At 46.6% G+C, this 21641-nt stretch overlaps 1 protein-coding gene across 1 annotated transcript in view; it reads right to left on the bottom strand.

Annotated features, from left to right (window-relative positions):
• Nucleotides 1–21641, bottom strand: part of TERB1 (telomere repeat binding bouquet formation protein 1) — a 55420-nt gene that overhangs the window by 17577 nt on the left and 16202 nt on the right. The window contains exons 11-17 of the mRNA XM_077281650.1: nt 13271–13396; nt 12720–12874; nt 11559–11711; nt 9168–9481; nt 6146–6195; nt 5825–5914; nt 4580–4747 (exon numbers count right to left, since the gene is read on the bottom strand). Coding sequence (XP_077137765.1) covers nt 4580–4747; nt 5825–5914; nt 6146–6195; nt 9168–9481; nt 11559–11711; nt 12720–12874; nt 13271–13396 — 1056 coding nt within the window. The remainder of the gene's footprint in view (nt 1–4579; nt 4748–5824; nt 5915–6145; nt 6196–9167; nt 9482–11558; nt 11712–12719; nt 12875–13270; nt 13397–21641) is intronic.

A 21641-nucleotide genomic window follows, 5' to 3' on the forward strand; every position in this document is an offset into this window, starting at 1 on the left:
GATCGCCCTGGTGGTTCTGGTGAGGGTTCGGTGCCCCCTCCTTGAGGGGGGGGTACTGTTGTGAAATTGGATTCTGGGCTCCCCCGGTGGCCACTTGTGGAATTGTACTTGTGTGCATCATCCCCTCTGTTCACCTGCTCCTATCAGGATGTGGGAGTCGCTATATAACCTTGCTCCTCTGTCAGTTTCATGCCGGTCAACAATGTAATCAGAAGCCTTCTGTGCATGTTCCTGCTACTAGACAACTCCTAGCTAAGTTGGACTTTTGTCCTTGTGTGTTTTTGCATTTTGTTCCTGTTCACAGCTGCTGTTTCGTTACTGTGTCTGGAAAGCTCTTGTGAGCGGAAATTGCCACTCTGGTGTTATGAGTTTATGCTAGAGTCTTAAAGTAATTTCTGGATGGTGTTTTGATAGGGTTTTCTGCTGACCATGAAAGTGCCCTTTCTGTCTTCATGCTATCCAGTAAGCGGACCTCGATTTTGCTAAACCTATTTTCATACTACGTTTGTCATTTCATCTAAAATCACCGCCAATATATGTGGGGGCCTCTGTCTGCCTTTTGGGAAAATTTCTCTAGAGGTGAGCCAGGACTGTCTTTTCCTCTGCTAGGATTAGGTAGTTCTCCGGCTGGCGCTGGGCATCTAGGGATAAAAAACGTAGGCATGCTACCCGGCCACTTCTAGTTGTGCGGCAGGTTTAGTTCATGGTCAGTATAGTTTCCATCTTCCAAGAGCTAGTTCTCATATATGCTGGGCTATGTTCTCTCGCCATTGAGAATCATGACAGTGTTCAGTTGACCGTGAAGTCCTCTTTTGTATCCTTCTGCTATCTAGTAAGTGGACCTCTCTTTGCTAAATCTACTTTCATACTGTGTATGTCTTTTCCTCTTAATTCACCGTTATTACATGTGGGGGGCTGCTATCATCTTTTGGGGTATTTCCCTAGAGGTAAGCCAGGTCTGTTTCTTCCTCTACCAGGCGTAGTTAGTCCTCCGGCTGGCGCATGGCATATAGGAAGCCGTAGGTATGCTCCCTGGCTACTGTTAGTTGTGTGGTAGATTTAGCTCACGGTCAACTCGAGTTTCCATCACCCGAGAGCTCGTTCGTTACTTATATGTTTCTTACGTTTCCTTGCCATTGGGAACCATGACAGATTCCATCCGAAAATGTCGTACTTTTACGTGCTTGTTTAGGAGTTTCAAGTCCAAGATGGGACGCACGGACCCGTCCTTCTTTGGTACGACAAAGAGGTTCGAATAGAAACCTTTGAATCTCTCGTGCTCCGGAACCGGGACGATGACCCCATTCTGGCGGAGGGAATCGATGGCGCAATGGAGAGCGCGTGACTGAGCTCTTGAACTTGGGAGACGAGAGGGAAAAAAGCGAGCTGGAGGTGAGACGGAAAATTCTATTTTGTAACCAGACGACACCAAGTCTCTGACCCATTCGTCGGGGATGACGGAAAGCCAGGCATGACGAAAAAGAAGCAGGCGTCCGCCTACCTTGGTGGTGTCGACTGGAATACTCCCCGAGTCATTGTGAAGGGAATCTGGCAGGTCTAGAACCTCTGGTTCTGGGTTGTCTAGGTCTTCCTCTCCATGACGGATTTGGTTTGTAAGAAGGCCGAGAGTCCCTGTCTGTGCGAGTAGATCGTTCTGATCTAGACGATGCAGCGGAATTGGACCAGAAAGGGCCGCCTCGAAAGGGGCGAAAACGAAAATACTGTTGGCGCTGAAAAGCAGCTCTTGGTCTGTGTTGAGGGAGAAACTTGCTTTTTCCTCCTGTAGAATCGGAAATAAGTTGGTCTAATTTTTCTCCAAATAGGCGTCCGCCCTGAAAGGGGAGAGAAATCAGAGACTTTTTAGAGGATGAATCCGCCCGCCACTCTCTAAGCCAAATAGCTCTCCTGATGGTGACAGCGTTTGAAGCCGCTGTTGCCGCACAGTCTGCTGCGTCCAGAGACGCGTACATCACATAATCTGCTGCCATAGCAATTTGTTTGGTAAGGTCCGCCGCTTCAGCCGGGAGAGCGTGGTCCTGAAAGGAATGTGCCAGAGTATCTGCCCAGGAAACGATAGCTTTGGCGACCCAGGCCGTAGCGAAGGAAGGAGATAGGGAGGAACCTGAGGCTTCATACACTGATCGCGCCAAGGTATCTAGCTGGCGCTCTGTGGGACTTTTAATCGATGCCCCGTCAGATACTGATAACAGCGTTTTGGTAGCCAAACGCGACACCGGAGGATCCACCAGCGGTGGCTCTGTCCAATCCTTTACCAGCTCTGAGGAAAAAGGATATTTAGATTCCAGAGCCTTTTTGCCCGTAAAGCCTTTATCCGGTCGCTCCCTGTGCCTCTTAACTATCTCTAGAAAATCCGGATGGGAGGCGAACACCTTATGGGATCGCTTGTTTCTAGTGAAGGAAATAGCGTGATCCGGAGCTGAATTAGGGTCATCATCAACCTTTAGTGTATGATTGACAGCCTCAATGAGGGAGTCAACAGTTGAACGGAACTCCGGAGAATCCGGGTCCATGGAGGCTTCAGACTCATACTCAGAGTCGTGATCGCTTCTAGCCCTTGGAGAGGGTGAGCGAGAAGTGGAGCTATTGGAGGCTGAATGGCGCGGTGAATGATCGGGAGAGTTAGTGCAGATCCGTTTTGCGGATGTCCGAACCTCCTGTGGGTGAGAGCGGTCCCTGCTGGCCGACGATTCCCCCCGTCATAGAGGGGTCTCTTAACCCAGGTAAACGAACGCCCCGCTCCCCAGAGGGGTCATGAAGGGATTCAATCGCCTTAGCTAGCGAGGCCACGGACTGGGAAAGCGACATGGCCCACTCAGGGGGACTAGGAGCACTGGGGTCGGTAGCGGCGGAGGGCTCCTGGGCACATTGGGCATCACAGGATGGGCAGAACGGGGAGCTCTGAGGCTTGGGAAGAGGAGCCTGGCAGGTGGTACAAGCAGAGAAAAAGGTGGTATGAACCTTAGTGACCTTTTTACCCCTTGACTGGGACATGTTGTACCCCAATGAATGCACAGAGCTGCTATGAGGAAGCTGAGGGAAGCTGAGGGGTATCGCTGCAGGGAAGCAGATAAAGCTGTCTCCTTACCCTGTCCTGTGCCCCGCAATCGAGTGGAGAAGGAAGATCCTCCGTGGGAGTGAGTGGGAAGGCCGGCCGGCGCTGCGTGCTGCAGGAAGATGGCTGCCGAGACCCTGAAGTGAAGTCTCGCAGGGAGCGAGAAGCGCCAGAAGCGTGGGCGGCGCCGCAGAAGTGATGCGTGGAGTGGGCGGAGCCTACCGGAGTGCGGCCTAGCAAAGGGCCGAAGCCGGGGACTAAATTTTCGGCCTCGGCCGGCGCGCACCCGCAGACCGCGGGAAAGAGAATCGCGGCGCTCCGCAATGATTGTGCCGCTAAGGAGCCCCCAAGAAAAGGTGACCGCTATAAAAAATACCGACCCCTAAGGCCATACCCAGAGGCAGGGGCGCACACCGTCTGCACTTACCCCATAAGTGCCAGGGATACAAGGGACGGTGCAGGGTTAGGGGAGCCTCCATCCACCATCCCCATGAAAGGGGGGTGGAGAGGAACCGTCCGCCTCCTTCCATCATCCGCTCTTTTTCAGTGGTGATGCAGTGGGGGCTGCACGGACGCCACGGTAGAGTAGTGCCACTGTACAGCCAAGGGTGAAACCTGGTGGGCAGGGCAGATGTCCGGCAATAAAAGGCCTGGCTGCAGAAGAGGATACTGGAGGTAAAACACCAGTGCTCGTCTGTTACTCGGGGGGAGATCGGTGCCCCTGAAAGGGTCCCGTCGCCCAAAAAGGTCAGCTCAGGCAGTGGCTTCCCACGTCGCAGGAGAGGATACGGAGAGGTGAAACTCCCGTGCTCGCCTGTTGTTGGTTCGGGGGAGATCGGAACATGAAAGAATCCGTCGCCCCCTTCGTCCGGGATAGAAATTTAAATCCAGTGTGCCTCCTACGGACACTAAGCTTGAACTGGGTCTCTGGAAGCCAGCATGAGGGTGTATACTGCAGGGGAGGAGCTAACCTTTTTTGTCTCAACTTAGTGTCAGCCTCCTAGTGACAGCAGCATAACACCCATGGTCCTGTGTCCCCCAATGTGGCGAAGGAGAAATTGCTCATATTTACACGGACTATCCGACAAAATCCATATATAAATAGAGGAATAACCCTATAGAGCAAGAGATCCTGATTTCATGGATGTGTCACTTATTAGGCTATGTGTTGTAGTTTCAACACAATCAGTGTTTTATTAGAAGGATATTATCACTAGAGGACTAGGTCTGATGTGCAGCCCAGTCAGGCTAATCTGTGTAACTCCGCCCCCAGCACTGATTGGCAGCAATGTTGTCAATCAGTGGTGTGGGCGGGGTAATAGACAGCTTAGCATTTGAGTACTGCTAGCAGGGAAAACAGGGATTCAATCAAAGCTACAGCAAGCAGCTCAGTAAGTGATACATTGTTGGAGTCAGGGTCTCTTGCCCTATATTATGCTACTTTCTGATTATATAGGAATTTGTTGATGGCAGATCCCGTTTAACCACTCCATTTCTGTACATTACTTTTCTGTGCTGCGTAGGATCTGGCGCCATACAATAATTTTCTGTATTCCGTTCTATAACGTTCCTCCGCCTGTAGAATAACTTGGTGCCGATCGCACAGATTTGGACATCCCGACAACATCTTGGAGCAATTCCTGCTATTCATGACCGGCCCGGTCAGGAGACAGCCTGGAAAACAGATGGGAAAGGAATATGTATGATTGTTGCCCGTCTATATCAATGGGCGATCTATTACTCATGCCTACAAACCCCACCCATGATCTCTACTGATTGTGTTGCTTTTTTGTTTTTTTTGCTGTTCATAAAAAGTTTTATTGTTTGAATTAATTTTAATAAAGAATAAAAAAAAAAGTTAAACATTTTTTTTTATTAATTTACTATCCCGCCATTTATATTTTCTTGTCTGTAAGCGTCAGCAAATACGGGATGCGATGGACGTAGGAGATTCGGGGCAGCCTCGATCCTATGTCCTAAGCCAGGGCACTATGTACGCTCTTTGGCATATGCAGTTCACGGCTGGGGAGGGAACTGGGTGCCATGTTTCTGAAGCCCAATGCTATGCACTGTATTCCGTTTACAGATCATGGCTGTCAGGGGTTAATCAGGTGAGTGAGCACGTAAAGGGGTATCCTATCCCAATATGTAGAAGGTGTAATAATAATATTAGGAAATATATCCAATTAGAAATGTAGCATAGTTCTTCCGATTAGCTATGTCACTTACCCCATGTGCAGGGCAGCGCAGTAGCTTATTATTTATTCTCCTTTTTTTGCCCACAGATTTCCTTTAAGTTGCCTCTCTGATGATTAATTGGCAGGTAGGTTATTTAAAGGGAACCTGTCACGTTGTAAGTGCAGTTTGATCTCTACAGAGAAGGAGAAGCTGAGCAGATAATATGTAGGTTTGTTGGAAAAGATTCAGTAATACTTTTATTCAATTACATCCCTGGTGTTTTTATGAATATGAGTCCAGTGGGCGGTCCTACTAGTGATTGACAGCTATCCATGCATGCATTTATACCTGGATAGCTGTAGAGGACCACCCACTGGACTCTTTGTTCATCTAATTGAATAAAATACAAGTTTTACTAAAACTTCTCTTACAAAATGTATATTAATCCGATCAGCTCCTCCTGATGTATAAGATCCTGCGTATCAGATGCCATTTTCAACACGTCGGGTTCCCTTTAAGCCTGCTCCTCACATTCGCCTATTGCCTGACTCATATTCTCATAGCTGATATTACCTGAACATTGCAGCTCATTCAATCGGTGTTGAGTTTTCAGAACGCTGCTTATCTCCTCATCGATAATGTCAGCACATACCATCATGGGGTCTAATAAAAATGGAAAAGAATAATATTATTACCGTTTGATTAATCCTTTAAAATAATGGACTAAAAACATATAAAATATGGGTCCGATTTTCGCAGACCCCCAAAAAATGGTGTGTGAATCCAGCCATGGGTAATGACCATTATGACTGTCACAATACCTAGGCGAGAAAAACATACATAGAGGCGCACATTTGGCTTGTAGAACTGTAAGCCCCTCATTTCTTACTTTACCTAGATCCTTTTCTTGTCTTCCTGGAGCTGAAGGTTTACAAGACTTTACCCTGCAAGAAAAATGACACTATCAAGTCAAAGTATTTGTTAAGACGATGGTGAAGAAAGACCCATGATATTTAAAGAGTTATTCCCATTGATAATCCATAGTGTAGGGGGATATCTAACAGTATAGGTCTGATCTATGGGACCCCTATCCCAAGCATACCTTAACGGAGCAGTGGTTAGTCTTGTGCAACGCCGCTCCAATCATTTTCTAAGGAACTGTTGGGGATAGCCAAGTACAGCTTTTTCATACAGTCTGATGAGAGTGAACGGAGCGGTGGTGCGCACGGCCCGACCCCGTTGGTTGGACCTCCGCCGATCAGCAGATTATTGATAAAAATGACTAAGAGGTAAAAAAGCTTTTCTTCTGATAGTTTGAAAGTTACATCAGGCATAAGGGCAAAACTTATTTAAACTTTTCTAGATAAAAGGGGTTCTATGAGATCCCAAAATACGGTTACATTCTTCCGCATCAGTGGCACGAATAAGGAAGTAAGCATCCATGTTTTTCTAAACCCTTTAAAGACCTGCATCTTTTTGGAAATTGGGGTCCTATTGCTTACTGCTGCATATGTTATCAGTCTCTCTCTCTTCCTTTCAATGGGAATTTCATCAATTGCCTACATGGTAGCCAATTTTTGGAGCTGCTATAGAAATGAATTGACAGAGCTGTGCATGCCCACCTACCTCCCTGAGAAAGTTGCCCACGTTCTTCAGATAGATGTAGACCCCCAACGACGTGACCAGCGTATATTATATATTTAGGTACAAGGAAAAACCCTTTAAGATGGCTATCTAATTGTTTAAAGGACAGCATGTAAGTAATATGGTGAATAGATGGTGCTATAAATTATTTGGAGGGTCTTGTGTAGTACAACCCCTGGCAAAAATTATGGAATTACCGGCCTTGGAGGATGTTCATTCAGTTGTTTAATTTTGTAGAAAAAAAGCAGATCACAGACATGGCACAAAACTACAGTCATTTCAAATGGCAACTTTCTGGCTTTAAGAAACAATAAAAGAAATCAAGAACAAAAAATTTGGCACTCAGTAATGGTTACTTTTTTAACCAAGCATAGGGGAAAAATTATGGACTCACTCAATTACATGGGAAAAAATTATGGAATCACCCTGTAAATTTCAATTCCCAAAACTAACACCTGCATCAAATTAGATCTGCTCGTTAGTCTGCATCTAGAAAGGAGTGATCTCACCTTGGAGAGCTGTCGCACCAAGTGGACTGACATGAATCATGGCTCCAACACGAGAGATATCAATTGAAACAAAGGAGAGGATTATCAAACTCTTAAAAGAGGGTAAATCATCACGCAATGTTGCAAAAGATGTTGATTGTTCACAGTCAGCTGTGTCTAAAATCTGGACCAAATACAAACAACATGGGAAGGTTGTTAAAGGCAAACATACTGGTAGACCAAGGAAGACATCAAAGCGTCAAGACTGGAAACTTAAAGCAATATGTCTCCAAAACAGGAAATGCACAACAAAACAAATGAGGAACGAATGGGAGGAAACTGGAGTCAACGTCTGTGACCGAACTGTAAGAAACCGCCTAAAGGAAATGGGATTTACATACAGAAAAGCTAAAGAAAGCCATCATTAATACCTAAACAGAAAAAACAAGGTTACAATGGGCTAAGGAAAAGCAATCGTGGACTGTGGATGACTGGATGAAAGTCATATTCAGTGATGAATCGCAAATCTGCACTGGGCAAGGTGATGATGCTGGAACTTTTGTTTGGTGCCGTTCCAATGAGATTTATAAAGATGACTGCCTGAAGAGAACAAATTTCCACAGTCATTGATGATATGGGGCTGCGTGTCAGGTAAAGGCACTGGGGAGATGGCTGTCATTACATCTTCAATAAATGCACAAGTTTATGTTGATATTTTGGACACTTTTCTTATCCCATCAATCCCATCGGATTCTTTACTGTAAGAGCAGTGAGACTATGGAACTCTCTGCCGTATGATGTTGTAATGAGTGATTCATTAATTAAATTTAAGAGGGGACTGGATACCTTTCTGGAAAAGTATAATGTTACAGGGTATATACACTAGATTCCTTGATAAGGCGTTGATCCAGGGAACTAGTCTGATTGCCGTATGTGGAGTCGGGAAGGAATTTTTTTTCCCCATGGTGGAGTTACTCTTTGCCACATGGTTTTTTTTTGCCTTCCTCTGGATCAACATGTTAGGGCATGTTAGGTTAGGCTATGGGTTGAACTAGATGGACTTACAGTCTTCCTTCAACCTTAATAACTATGTAACTATGAAAGGATGTTTGGGGATGATGAAATAATTTTTAAGATGATAATGCATCCTGCCATAGAGCAAAAACTGTGCAAACATTCCTTGAAAAAAGACACATAAGGTCAATGTCATGACCTGCAAATAGTTTGGATCTCAATCCAATTGAAAATCTTTTGTGGAAGTTGAAGAAAATGGTCCATGACAAGGCTCCAACCTGCAAAGCTGGACCAGCAATCAGAGAAAGTTGGAGCCAGATTGATGAAGAGTCCTGTGTGACACTCATTAAGTCCATGCCCCAGAGACTGCAAGCTGTTAGAAAAGCCAGAGGTGGTGCAAAAAATACTAGTGATGTGTTGGAGTCTTTTTTTGTTTGTTTGTTTTTCATGATTCCATAATTTTTCCCCTATGCTTAGTTAAAAAAAGTAACTGATTATCATTACTGACTACCACATTTTTTGTTCTTGATTTCTTTTAGTGTTTCTTAAAGCCAGAAAGTTGCCATTTGAAATGACTGTAGTTTTGTGCCATGTCTGTGATCTGCTTTTCTTCTACAAAATTAAACAACTGAATGAACATCCTGCAAAGCAGGTGATTCCATCATTTTTGCCAGGGGTTGTATAATAGGTACTTAGTCGGGACAGAAGACAGCAAAGAAGGTAAGAAATGTGACTCTTGATGATCGTCGGTAGCCCAATGTGCAACATACCTTAAACTTGTGATTGGAAATGCTTGACGACTACTCTGCTCATCTTCCACGGACGGATCCCTGTGTGGCGGGGGGTGATCGTTATGTAAGTTCTCCATGGCAGGTTCTGGTAGCGTTTGAGTGACTGCGTCCCTGGAGGTGACGTTATTTCTGGAAGAATATGGCCTTCTGCTCTGATCTCTGCTGGGTAAATCTGCACAGGTCTCTTGAGCTACAGAGCTGTCACTGCGAGTTTTACCAAGCCGACCTGATGTTGACGTTGCGGATTTCTGTTGTTTAGTCTTGTCTAAAATTATCTGCCGTCTTACATTTTCCTGGATTAAAAAAAAAAAATAAAATAAATAAAAACTTGAGATAAATGAGCAGAATATAACAAACCGGACTAAAAAATTGTTCAACATTAGAAATTGGGGGAGCCGGGCAGATGCCAGGAGCTAATGCTCCACTGGAGACGTGGGCTGTAAAAGGGGTATTCCCATCAAGAACAGTTATGGCATAGGACACCCCATAAATGTATACTTCATGTATTTCGATATCGAGGCCCTGACGCGCGCTACGTTCATTAGAGAGGTAGAACTCTGACCCCCTCTCCATTGAAATAATCCTAACAATTGAGATAAATGCGAGTCCTGTTGGTGATATCCGCGTCTACTATACATTTTTGCTATACCCTATGGATATGTCATACATGTACGAGATGAGAATACCCCTTTAAATTTGACATGCGCTACATATACCCATATTATAAAACAGAACTGACAAGTGCCAAGGCTGACACTAAAAGGTGTAGCATATGGCAGAGTCAATGGATGCAAGTGAAAGGGTTCCATAGATAGAGGTCTCACTGCGATGCCCATGAGCCCTCCTAAATCTAGTGCTGGTCCCGATCACCTTAAAAAAAACAAAATAGGAAATTGCCCAAGTAGCCATTACCCAGTACAATATCATATCTTTACCACTTCATTGGGGGACACAGGAAACCATGAGTTTTTTGCTGTGACCTCAATGAAGGCTCCGAGAAAGAGATTTTAGGGTGAATACCCAAAATCGCCATTTTTGGATTTTCTCACAGAAAAAAATGACGTTCTGACTGTAAACCGTGATGTCCGGACCAGTTATAGCTTCATGTATGTGTGACACCCTAGGGTCCTGGTTGTCACAGTGGCATTGCTTTCCTCACGGGGAGAGTGATGTCCCGCTTGGGAGCGAGGTAAGATCTCTTTAATCAGGTAACCACAAAGCACACAAAATGTTCACACTCCAGGCCAGAAGGGGGAGCCCTGATCCAGTTTATGGATGGCTTCCCTAAATATAAATTCTAGTTTGGAGGGAAAGTGAGTTAGTTCCTGTCAGAGAGACAGAGGGGAAGGAAGCAGAGGGGCTGTGCAGCCACGAGAAAGTGCTGCAGCTCCTAGATAGTGATATGCAGAAGGAAAGAACATCGTTTTGTGAGTGTGCAGGAGAGAGAAGTACAGGCGAGTAACAACAGGGGAGGACAGCTGCGACTGGGCTACCTCCCTGGCAGAGCGCAGATACCGGTAGGTGGAAGACTGAGGTTGTGTCGGACTCTAGGAGGCAGAGTAGAAACCGGCAGGACAGCACATTACACATCACCTGTCTGCAATAACACCCAGGAGACACAGTGGTGCATAGAGCCCGGGTCGTGATAGAGACCCTATAAAGACTAGAGCCACCTGTCATACGGGTTTGTGTCCCACTTCTATGAAGGACAGAGAGAACTGTGAGGACCTTGCCAGAAGCCATAGGCAGTAAGGGACTACACCACCACCACTCTAGTAGGAAGACTTTCATTTCCATCTGGTGAAGGGTAATCTGAACTTGCTTCCAAGCCGGCCGGACCCTGCCTATACCTGTGATCTGGTGCCCTGGACTGCGGTTGCCTGAAGAATACAGTAAACCAGGTAAAGAGACTGCAAAGCTGTGTCCTCCGTTATTTACCTCATCTATACACCGTGAGCCCTGGGGACCTACTTCACCTGTGGGAAGTTATACCATCTCAGCTGCCTTAACATCACCCCAGTGAACCCCTTTAAGCAGCGTCAGTCCCCACTGACCGAATACCACAGGTGGCGTCACGAACACAAACTTTATTCAAAATCCCTTTAAAGACATTCCCTATAATAATAATAATAATAATAATAATAATAAGGCCACGGACCGGGTCGCCGCCACCATGACATCCCCCTGTGTACCGAGTACCCCATGGCCCTGGCGGGCGACTCATCTGCCAGTGGGGCTGTTGTGTTTGGGTCAGAGGACCCGGTGCCAGTCCTGACCTCATGGTCCGTACTTGAACAGCAAAGCGATATGCAATAGGTGAATTACTGTAGATAGTTGTTTTTGGGAAGTAATGTTATTTTGGTAATGTACCTCTCCATGGAATCCAGTTGCTCTGGATCGGTCATCTCTGTATTTTGGGGGATTTACTAAATTTGGAAACCGGGGCATGGATGCAACAATTGATTTCCCATGAGCAGAAGCAGCGTTCTGCCCACTCTCCGGTCCCTGAATATTTTCTGTATCCTGGAAAAAAAAACACAGAATTATATATTATAAGTACAATATCTGTGCAACATTGACATATGCTTATGTTATATCAGTATAGAAATAGGAATATGTGACTGTACTAAGCTCAATAACCCCAAAATACAGTGGTACAGGAGATGCATGCAGGGTCCTTGTGAGATGACTCCATTAAAAAGCTCCTTGTGTGGCCACCCCTACTGTATACACAACAGACAATGTGTATGTTCCCAGGAGCCATTTCAGTATGAATTTGCTTTAAAAAGTTATTCCCTAAAAAAAAAAAATTCTTCCCATACCCATAGGCTGATCGCTGGAGGTCTTACAGCTGGGACCCCCAGTGATCCCAGGATCGGGGCTTTGGAACCCTAAAAAAGGACTCGTTCTGAATGGAGCAGAGGTGTGAGTGATCAGGCTTGATTTTATTCATTGTCTACGGGACTCCTGGAAAAAGCTGAGAGTAGTCCCATAAACAATGAATGGAGCAGAGGTCGATATGCATCTCTGCTCCATTCAGGGTTCGAAAGCCCCAATCTTGGGATTGTTGGGGGACTAGAACTCAGACCCCTCAACGATAAGCAAGTTTTCTCCTATGTAGTGATTATTTGAGAGTAATCCTTTAAACGTTACGGCCACCTTCCTACAGATTTTTCTATCATTCATTTACTTCGTAAAAGCAACTTTCTAATTAGCCTTTATTAATAATTTTCTACCATTTTGCTGCTAAAAAGTTACAAAACTTATACAAATTCGTCAGAACGCCTGCAGCTGATCCAAGTGACTCTCCCTGCTCTCATCTTCTCTTTTCAAAGTGTTAGAGATGACATAAAGCAGGAGGTAGTACACAGATCTCCACGATGTGGAGAGGGGGAAATCCATCTATAGTCTCATGGAGGGCAGAGAAAACAGGGTATATACTGTAGAAGATGAAGATGAAATAAGTGCAGGACAGAAACTGACAGATGAGCTAACAAAGGAAGCAGCACTCAGAGCTCGTATAAATCCTACATCATCGTACTGTTGCTGTAGTTTTTGTATTTTGTGAAATATTTCTTCGGCCTTTCCCCAGTATTCATGCAAACATATCTCCCTTTGGTTGGTGTGACTGGAAGCAGAGCCAGGATCTCCTCTTGGGATGCGTTCATTGACAGACAGGGTTTCTGCTGTGTATGATGGAAAACATTTGTAAGTAGTTGAAAAGTAAAAAAAAAAATGCAAGAAACCTAAAAAATAATATTAGCACAATACAGTAACGAGAAGATGATATCAGACTACAGGATGCAAATGTCTTATCTAAACTGTGCCCAAAAGACTAGAGCAGGGGGCATCAATCAGAAGAATGATCAGGCTGTTGGAATTCAACATGCCTGATCCTTTTGTTCTTAGCCACCAAAGGTATCTAGCAGCGGCTTATTCCCCTCTCCACAGTAAGAACACGCTCGCGCTTGGCCGACGGTTCATGTGTCAGGAGGAATAGCTTGGCGGCCTGTATATGAGCAACTTATTCCACACGGGTGGTATACACGCAGCCTCACATCCCCCCATCTTTGCAGTCTTACTAATGGCTCTGCAGTTCTGAAGGACGAAGGTGGCGGCTTTGTGTAATTCCTCATCCTGCGACTCGGCCAGCACCTGGATCATAAGGGGAAGTCCGTGGCTTTTCAGCAGTTCGTATTGATTTGCCTCTGTGGGATGAGACATTTATTAGAAACACTTCACATAACCGTTCTGCGCTGCTGCGTAAATGTTATCCTGCCGAGACCGCCGACGTAAAGAGCGCAGCATGCAAATCAATAAAAGGATAAAACAGTATGAAACCCCAGTTATTTCCCACTGAGTTCCTACAATGCTCTCTGATTTGTATATATCCATCATGTACGTGACCAGTATTAGTAGTATCACCAATGGAAGGTAGAGCTGGTGCAAATTGATTTTTATCGGCTACATGGGTGATCTATGGCCTCTTAAGGGTACGTGCACACGTTGCGGATTTTGCTGCGGATCCGCAGCGGATTGGCCGCTGCAGATTCGCAGCAGTTTTCAATGCATTTACAGTACTATGTAAACCTATGGAAAACAAAATTCGCAGTGCACATGCTGCGGAAAAAAACGCGCGGAAACGCTGTGTTGTTTATTCCGAAGCATGTCAATTCTTTGTGCGGCTTCCACAGCGGTTTACACCTGCTCCATAATAGGAATCCGCAGGTGTAAAACCGCAGGTGGAATCCGCACAACAACCACGGTAAATCCGCAGGTAAAACACAGTGCGGTTTACCTGAGGATTTACCAAAATCAGTCCGGAAAAATCTGCAGAGTAATCTGCAGCGTGTGCACATAGCCTTATGGCGGTACCCGTATCTCTTAGCTTGATTAGTCGGCCTGGCGCGATGTCATTGTTGCAATGTAATGCATCTGATGTTAAGCCAGGCCAGCTAATCAAAAGAAGAGCCGTGGATGCAATCAGGTAAGAGGTGTGAAGGGACAAATTAAGAAAGATTCTCCATTTTGTGCTTTTCGACTCCATTTTGCTGTTTTAAGATAAATTTTGTTACTAGGCTAAAGTTTACAGCTGCTATGAGACCTTGTTTGATGCAATATGAACAGAACATGAGACTGAGGGAGTATTGTTCTACGAGACTTTGACGTACAGATTGTTCCTGCATTCTTATAGGTTAAGAATTGTGAGCGTGTTCTTATGCTGATTGGTTGAAGTATAATTTCTATGACTATGAAAAGTCATACACAATAAACGGGGGCCCAGAGATCTGCTTGATCCCCCCCAAACAGAGACACACGTCTCCATCTGGTCATTTTCCGTTGCCGGCAACGCCCTGTAGATTAATTTGGAAATCACTGAGTTAACCATGAAGGATCACTTTAGATCCTCCCTCAACAGTTAGCGCCCGAAACGTGGGGCCCCAAGCAGGAACGCTTCTGCCCGCCGGAGGACAACAAGACAAAGGACCCTCGGACCGGACGCAGGCACTGGAAAATTGGGACTGATCATCCCCCACAACAACCACGGTAAGTTGGCAGTTATACTGTCCAGACTGACCGTTTGGTGTGGTTTTCCTGTGTTTGTGCTGCAAAGAGGATCTGAGGTTTGCCCCCGATGGTGGGGTGATTCTTGGGTGGAATCATATAGAGGTGTAGTTCCGTTGGGAGCCCAGTGGTCGAACCGTACCTCATAAGGGACGGACACCCCGGATTGACCAGTGATGTAATTCTCTTTATAGTCAAAATATCCTGAATTCCTGATCACTGTTAGAATCAGGCGCGGTGAGGTGATCGAAGATGGGTAGGATGCGTAACTCAGGAATATATAGATATATATGTATATTACCAGTGGTATCCGGAGGGTTAGTTTGAGATGCCCTCCTCCTTTAACTGAGTACCGCAATTTTGGGTTGTCCCAGTGGGGGACAGGTAGACCCGGTAGAATAGACTATACGGCTGGTAATGTACACGACTAAAGTAAGGATATTTAGCTCTAAAGTAGAATCATGTTTGGAAGAAAAAGAAGACATTGAATTTGTGTGATGAATCTGATACTGTTAGCCCAAAGACGGGGAAAGAAATCTGTCAGGAATGCAGGGAAGATATTCTCAATCATAGGTTTTTCTAAGGTGGTCTGGAATGTGAATTGTGTGATGAAGGTTTTGTAGAAATTAATTAAGTCTGAGAACTGCTGTATTCCGTTTGTGTGAAATCTCTAAAATACCTGATGGGAGGGGTCAAACAGCTTCGCTATTGCTTTCTTTTGTGTTGAGGAATGCTGTGTTTTTCTTATCTCTGCTGTGTCTCTGGTATGGAGGGGGCACGTAGCTGCGTTCTAAGTTTCTCTGTATTTTCTATCCTTGGTGTAGTACGTGCTGGGAGATCTGTGTTTTGTTTAAAGCAACAATATTGTTTTGCAGTAGAAAGAAATATTGTAAGTTGAAGTTGGAAGTTGAAAGTGAAATATGGTCCCTCCCCAGGAAATTAAGCCTCTACTCCCGACTGTAAGCCCTATGCCCCTTAACCCCAAGGCACCAATATATCCTGGACTGCCGAGAAGTTCTATGGGTGTCTTATGGTAGTATTTAAAGATCTGGGATTCTCATTGTAAAATAAAGCCCATACACACCTTTTTGTAGTGGCTTTAATGTCCGGCCTTAAATCTGAATTGAAAGAGGCAATAATGTCAGTCAGACCCGATATTGAGACTTCCACTCCAGATGATGCATTAAAAGTAGTAAAAAAAAGGCTTTCAGAACTTAGCCCATTCTGCATCAGCAGGGAAATCAAAAGGTTAAACCAGTAGCCGCAGCCATTCCTGCTCCAATCTCAGCCCCCCACAGTTACAAGGACACAGCTGGTTCCTTATCAGTGGTTTATGCAACAGACTCCAGCTCCAGCCCTCCCACCCTACACAAATTCAGTTCTCCAATATCCCTTTTAACCGTATGTCTGGGAATCTCCCTCCCCAGCCCCGCCATGTCAATTCTCAGACCAAGAGCTTGTTTTAATTAGAGTAGATGGCAGACCCAATAAATATACTCTCACAAAACCCATCCCTGTGGGACCTTTCCCTGAAGTTACTGCTCAGTTCGTAATCTCTCCTATATGTCCGGTAAATTTACTGGGGGCAGATTTATTACCACAGTTCCGCTCCAGAATACAATTCCAAGATGATGGCCCTGATAGGCCCAGATCCACCCCCAATAATGCCTGTAGAACCAGTAAAAGTGTTTCTCAAACCTGGTGCCCCTTTTCCCAAAGTCCATCAATACCCTTTGAAACATGATCAGGAGCGGGGCCTCAAGGGTCAAATACAAACGTTACTCGATAATGGTGCCCTGGTACCCTGTGTATCCACATGTAACACGCCCTTGTTTCCCGTTAAGAAAAAGACCCAACCCCCTGTGTACCGGCTGGTATAAGATCTACGGGCAGTTAATGCAGCTACTGTTCTGGAAACTCCGGTGGTGCCTAATCCACATACTCTTTTGTCCCAGATACCTCAGGATGCTGCTTGGTTCACAGTCATTGACCTTGCCAATGCCTTCTTCAGCATTCTATTACACCCAGATTGCCAGTTCTGTTTGCATTCACTTATCAGGAACGACAATTGACGTGGACAGTTATGCCACAAGGGGCCCAAAATAGTCCCAATCAGTTTGCAAAAAATATGGGCGAGTGTCTTTTACCCTGGCATTTAAATCACCCCTATGTCACGCTGCTTCAGTATGTGGCTGATCTTTTGTTATGTGCAAGAACAGAGCAGGAAGCCATTGCTGCCACTGTTAGCCTCCTCAAGTATCTGGCAGATCTGAACTGTCGGGTTTCGGCCTCGAAACTTCAGTTCTGCCTTGGTCAAGTGATATTTTTGGGTCACTGTCTCCTTCAGGGTGTCAGACACCTCACAAAAGAAAGAATAAAAGCTGTCAGTTCCCTTCCATTTCCAAAAGATGAGACTGAACTCCAGCGTTTTCTTGGACTATGTACTTATTGTCGTTAGTGGATACCGGACGCATCCCGCATAATGCAACCTCTCTACAATGCCCTGAAAGACGGTTCAAGATATGCTGATGAGTTTGGCAGATTCCACACCGGATACGCTGTTACTACGAAAGACACTGTAGTGCACGCAGCTGCACTCCCTCCCTCACTGTCAGCACAAGAAGCAGAACTTCAGGCTCTGTCTACTGCATGTGTTCTGGCCAAAGACAGGCGGGCTAATATATACACGGACTCACAGTATGCATTTGGTATTGCTCATGATTTCAGAGCCCTATGGGCCAATCGAGGGTTTATTACTACCGCCGGGTAAGTCAAGTGACCATTGTCAAAATTAAGGCGCACGGTCCTAGGAACAGTCCACAGACTGTTGGTAACGCCTTTGCGGATATGCAAGCAAAAGCTGCTGCTCTTATACCCATTGAACCGACCATACCAACTATGGTGACCACACACTCTCAGCGTAAACAATTACAAGAAACACTGACTCTACAGGAACCTGATGATCCACACCAGACTGAGGTTTTCTGCCGGACCCCGAGAGACCGCTTAATGACGATGCAGAGAATGTCCCCAAAGGAAGAAGTGAAGCAGTGGAAGGCTGATGGAGCACGAATGGACATGGTCTCTGGAAAAAGGACCAACTTGTGTGTCTCCCTAAGCAGATGTACCCTGCTATTGCCACGTGGGCACATGGGCCCACACATCGAGGAAAAAAAAAAAAAACAGGCCCTAGCCCTGGTGCAAAAATTCTACTGGGCTCCAGGTATTTCTACAGTCCCGACAGCACTCAACCGTGCATGTAATATTTGTCAGATCTGCAATCCCGGTCAACTTCAACGTGTACCGCCGAAGCATCTTGCTAAGCCCGACTATCCTTTCCAAAGGCTCTAGGTGGACCACATCACGTTGCCTAAGTCTGGAAGGTATGAATATTGTCTGGTGGTTGTCGACATGTTCTCCAGTTGGCCAGAAGCATTCCCGGTTACCAACATGACTGCAAAAACCACAGCGAAGAAACTGGTGATGGAAGTCATATACAGATATGGTGTTCCAGAAGTCGTCGAAAGTGACCAAGGCCAGGCCTTTTCTTCTCATGTGTATCAGGAGGTTCTGACAATGCTTGGATCCACTGTAGCCCTCCATACTCCGTACCATCCGCAATCTAGTGGGAAAGTTGAGAGGCTGAACGGCACACTGAAGGGACAATTGGCCAAAATGATGCAGGAGACTACGGCTCCATGGCCAGAGCTCCTACCCATTGTACTGTACCACATTCGTACTACCGCTAAGGCAAAACATGTCCTGTCCCCATATGAGATATTATTTGGTGCTAGGTCCCCAGTTGCAAATTTCCAGTCTCAGAAGTTGTCACTGACCGTGCTGTTCAATATGTTATTCAGCTTAGTAAAAATCTTGCTAACACCCATGTTTTAGTTTCTTCTTCCCTTCCAGATTCAGCAGAAACAGACACGTCACAATTTAAAGTCTGGTGGTTTTGTGGTCGTGAAAAGGCATGTCAGAAAACACGGACTAGAACCCTTGTATCACGGTCCCTACCAAGTCCTCCTCATTACTCCTATGTCAGTAAAACTGGAAGGAAGGCCAAAGTGGATCCATGTATCGCACTGCAAGCTGGTCAAACAGACTAGTAGCAAATAAGGGGACATAACGTTTTGATTTTTCGTATTTCCATATAATAATATTGGTAACCACATGGGACAGCCTAAATTCCCCAACATTATGAATAATAAGTTTGTACAATATCATGAAAGATTAGTAGTACAGATGGGTATAGCCAATAAAGAGGGATTTTTGGTTCTTACCGTAAAATCTCTTTCTTGGAGCCTTCATTGGGGGACACAGGTAACCATGGGTGTATGCTGCTGTCACTAGGAGGCTGACACTATGCAAATAAAGAAGTAACTCCTCCCCGGCAGTATACACCCTCCGACAGGCACCAGGCAACTCAGTTGGTGCAAAAGCAGTAGTAGGAACAGGTAATATAAAACTCAACCTATGTACCAACCCACAACAACGGCACGTTAGCCAACACGGTACAACTTCAAGGGAGGGTGCTGTGTCCCCCAATGAAGGCTCCAAGAAAGAGATTTTACGGTAAGAACCAAAAATCCCTCTTTCTTTCTCGCTTCATTGGGGGACACAGGTAACCATGGGACGTCCAAAAGCAGTCCTAGGGCGGGTATTCTGCAGAAAAAGAGGAGTCAGGTTGGCCGGTGAGAAACCGCCGCCTGCAGTATCCTCCTACCCAGGCTCGCGTCCGCGGAAGCCTGAGTATGCACCCCGTAGAATTTGACAAAGGTGTGCATGGAAGACCACGTAGCGGCCTTGCAAACCTGCGAGGCCGAAGCTTGGTGACGAACTGCCCAGGAAGCTCCCACTGCCCGGGTAGAGTGAGCCTTCACCCCCGAAGGAGGCTGTTTGTCTTGGACGCGGTATGCCTCCAAAACCGCTGAACGGATCCAACGAGCAATCGTGGACTTGGAGGCAGGAAGACCCTTTCGACGCCCATCCGAGACGACGAACAGAGGATCGGCCTGACGAAAAGAGGCAGTTCTGGCGATGTAAATCCGGATAGCCCTGACCACATCCAGCTTGTGAAGGGATTTCTCCAATGGATGAACCGGGGAAGGGCAAAAGGACGGGAGGACAATGTCCTCGTTGATATGAAAAGATGAGACAACTTTCGGTAAGAAGGAAGGAACCGGACGAAGAACCACCTTGTCTTGATGCAGGACCAGAAAGGGAGAACGACAGGATAAAGCCGCCAGCTCTGAAACCCTTCTAATGGAGGTGATGGCGATCAAAAAGGCTACCTTCCAGGATAGAAGCGAGAAGGAAACATCCTGAAGCGGTTCAAAGGGCGGCCGCTGCAGGGCAGCTAAGACGAGGTTGAGATCCCAAGGCTCAACAGGAGACCGGTAAGGGGGAGCTATATGAGCGACCCCCTGGATGAAGGTCCTCACCTGAGGCAGGGAAGCCAGGTCTCTTTGAAAAAGAATTGATAGAGCGGAGATCTGACCCTTCAAGGTGCTAAGGGAAAGACCCGAATCTAGGCCCGTTTGAAGAAAGCTGAGAAGGGAAGGAAGGGAAAAGGTCATAGGAAACAGATTGTTATCCTGACACCACCGGAAAAAGGCCTTCCAACATCTGTGGTAGACACGCGATGAGGCCGGTTTCCTCGCTCTTATCATAGTCTGGATGACGCTATGAGAAAAACCCGCGTTCTTCAGGACCGCGGCCTCAACGGCCATACCGTTAAATTCAGCGACCGAGAATTCGGGTGGGAGAGAGGCCCCTGTGAAAGAAGGTCCGGAAGTCTCCACGGAACATCCGATAACATGTTTATCAGCTCTGCGTACCAGGCTCTGCGAGGCCAATCTGGAGCTACCAAGAGTACGGGGACCCCTTCCGACTTGATCTTCTTTACGACCCTTGGGATCAGAGGGAGAGGCGGGAACAGATAGGGCATCCGGAACTGGGCCCAAGAGATCACGAGAGCGTCGCATCCGACGGCCATCGGGTCCCGAGACCTGGCGACGTACTGGGGAACTTTGTGGTTTGCCCGGGAGGCCATCAGGTCGACGTCCGGAACGCCCCACCGCTGGCAAATCTGGCTGAAGATTGCTGGAAGAAGAGACCACTCGCCCGCCACGATGCCCTGGCGACTTAGAAAGTCGGCCTCCCAATTGTCCACTCCTGGGATGTGGACGGCTGACAGAGAGGGAACATGACCCTCCGCCCAGCGGAAAATTTTTGCTACTTCCGCCATGACTTGACTGCTGCGAGTCCCCCCTTGGTGATTTATGTATGCCACGGCCGTGGCGTTGTCCGACTGAATGCGGACCGGCTTTCCCGAAAGGAGAGACTCCCAGCGGATGAGGGCTAGGAAGATGGCTCTGATTTCCAAGAGGTTGATCGAGAGGCACGCCTCTTGAGCAGTCCAGCGGCCCTGGGCTGTGAGGTGGAGAAAGACCGCTCCCCAACCTTGGAGACTGGCGTCGGTGGTAATCACCTGCCAGTGGGGGGGTAAAAATGACCTCCCGCGCAGAATGGAGGTGGACAGCGTCCACCAAGAGAGAGACTGTCTCGCCCTGGGGGAGAGGCGAAACGGACGGTCCAGGGAAAGTGGGTTCCTGTCCCAGGCAGACAGAAGAGCCAGCTGGAGGGGACGAGAGTGGAACTGAGCATAGGGGACCGCTTCCATAGAAGCGACCATTCTCCCCAGAACTCTCATGGCTAGACGAAGGGACAGAGGACTCGGACCCTTTAGCGATCTGACACCCCGACGAAGAGAAAGAAACTTCTCCTTGGGAAGGAAGACCTGAGCCCGAAAGGTATCGAATTCCATGCCTAGGAACTCCAGCCGTTGGGTTGGAATCAAGGAAGATTTCTGGTAGTTGATCAACC

This window comes from Ranitomeya variabilis, chromosome 2 (assembly GCF_051348905.1).
Source record: "Ranitomeya variabilis isolate aRanVar5 chromosome 2, aRanVar5.hap1, whole genome shotgun sequence".
In the NCBI taxonomy this organism is placed as follows: Eukaryota; Metazoa; Chordata; class Amphibia; order Anura; family Dendrobatidae; genus Ranitomeya; species Ranitomeya variabilis.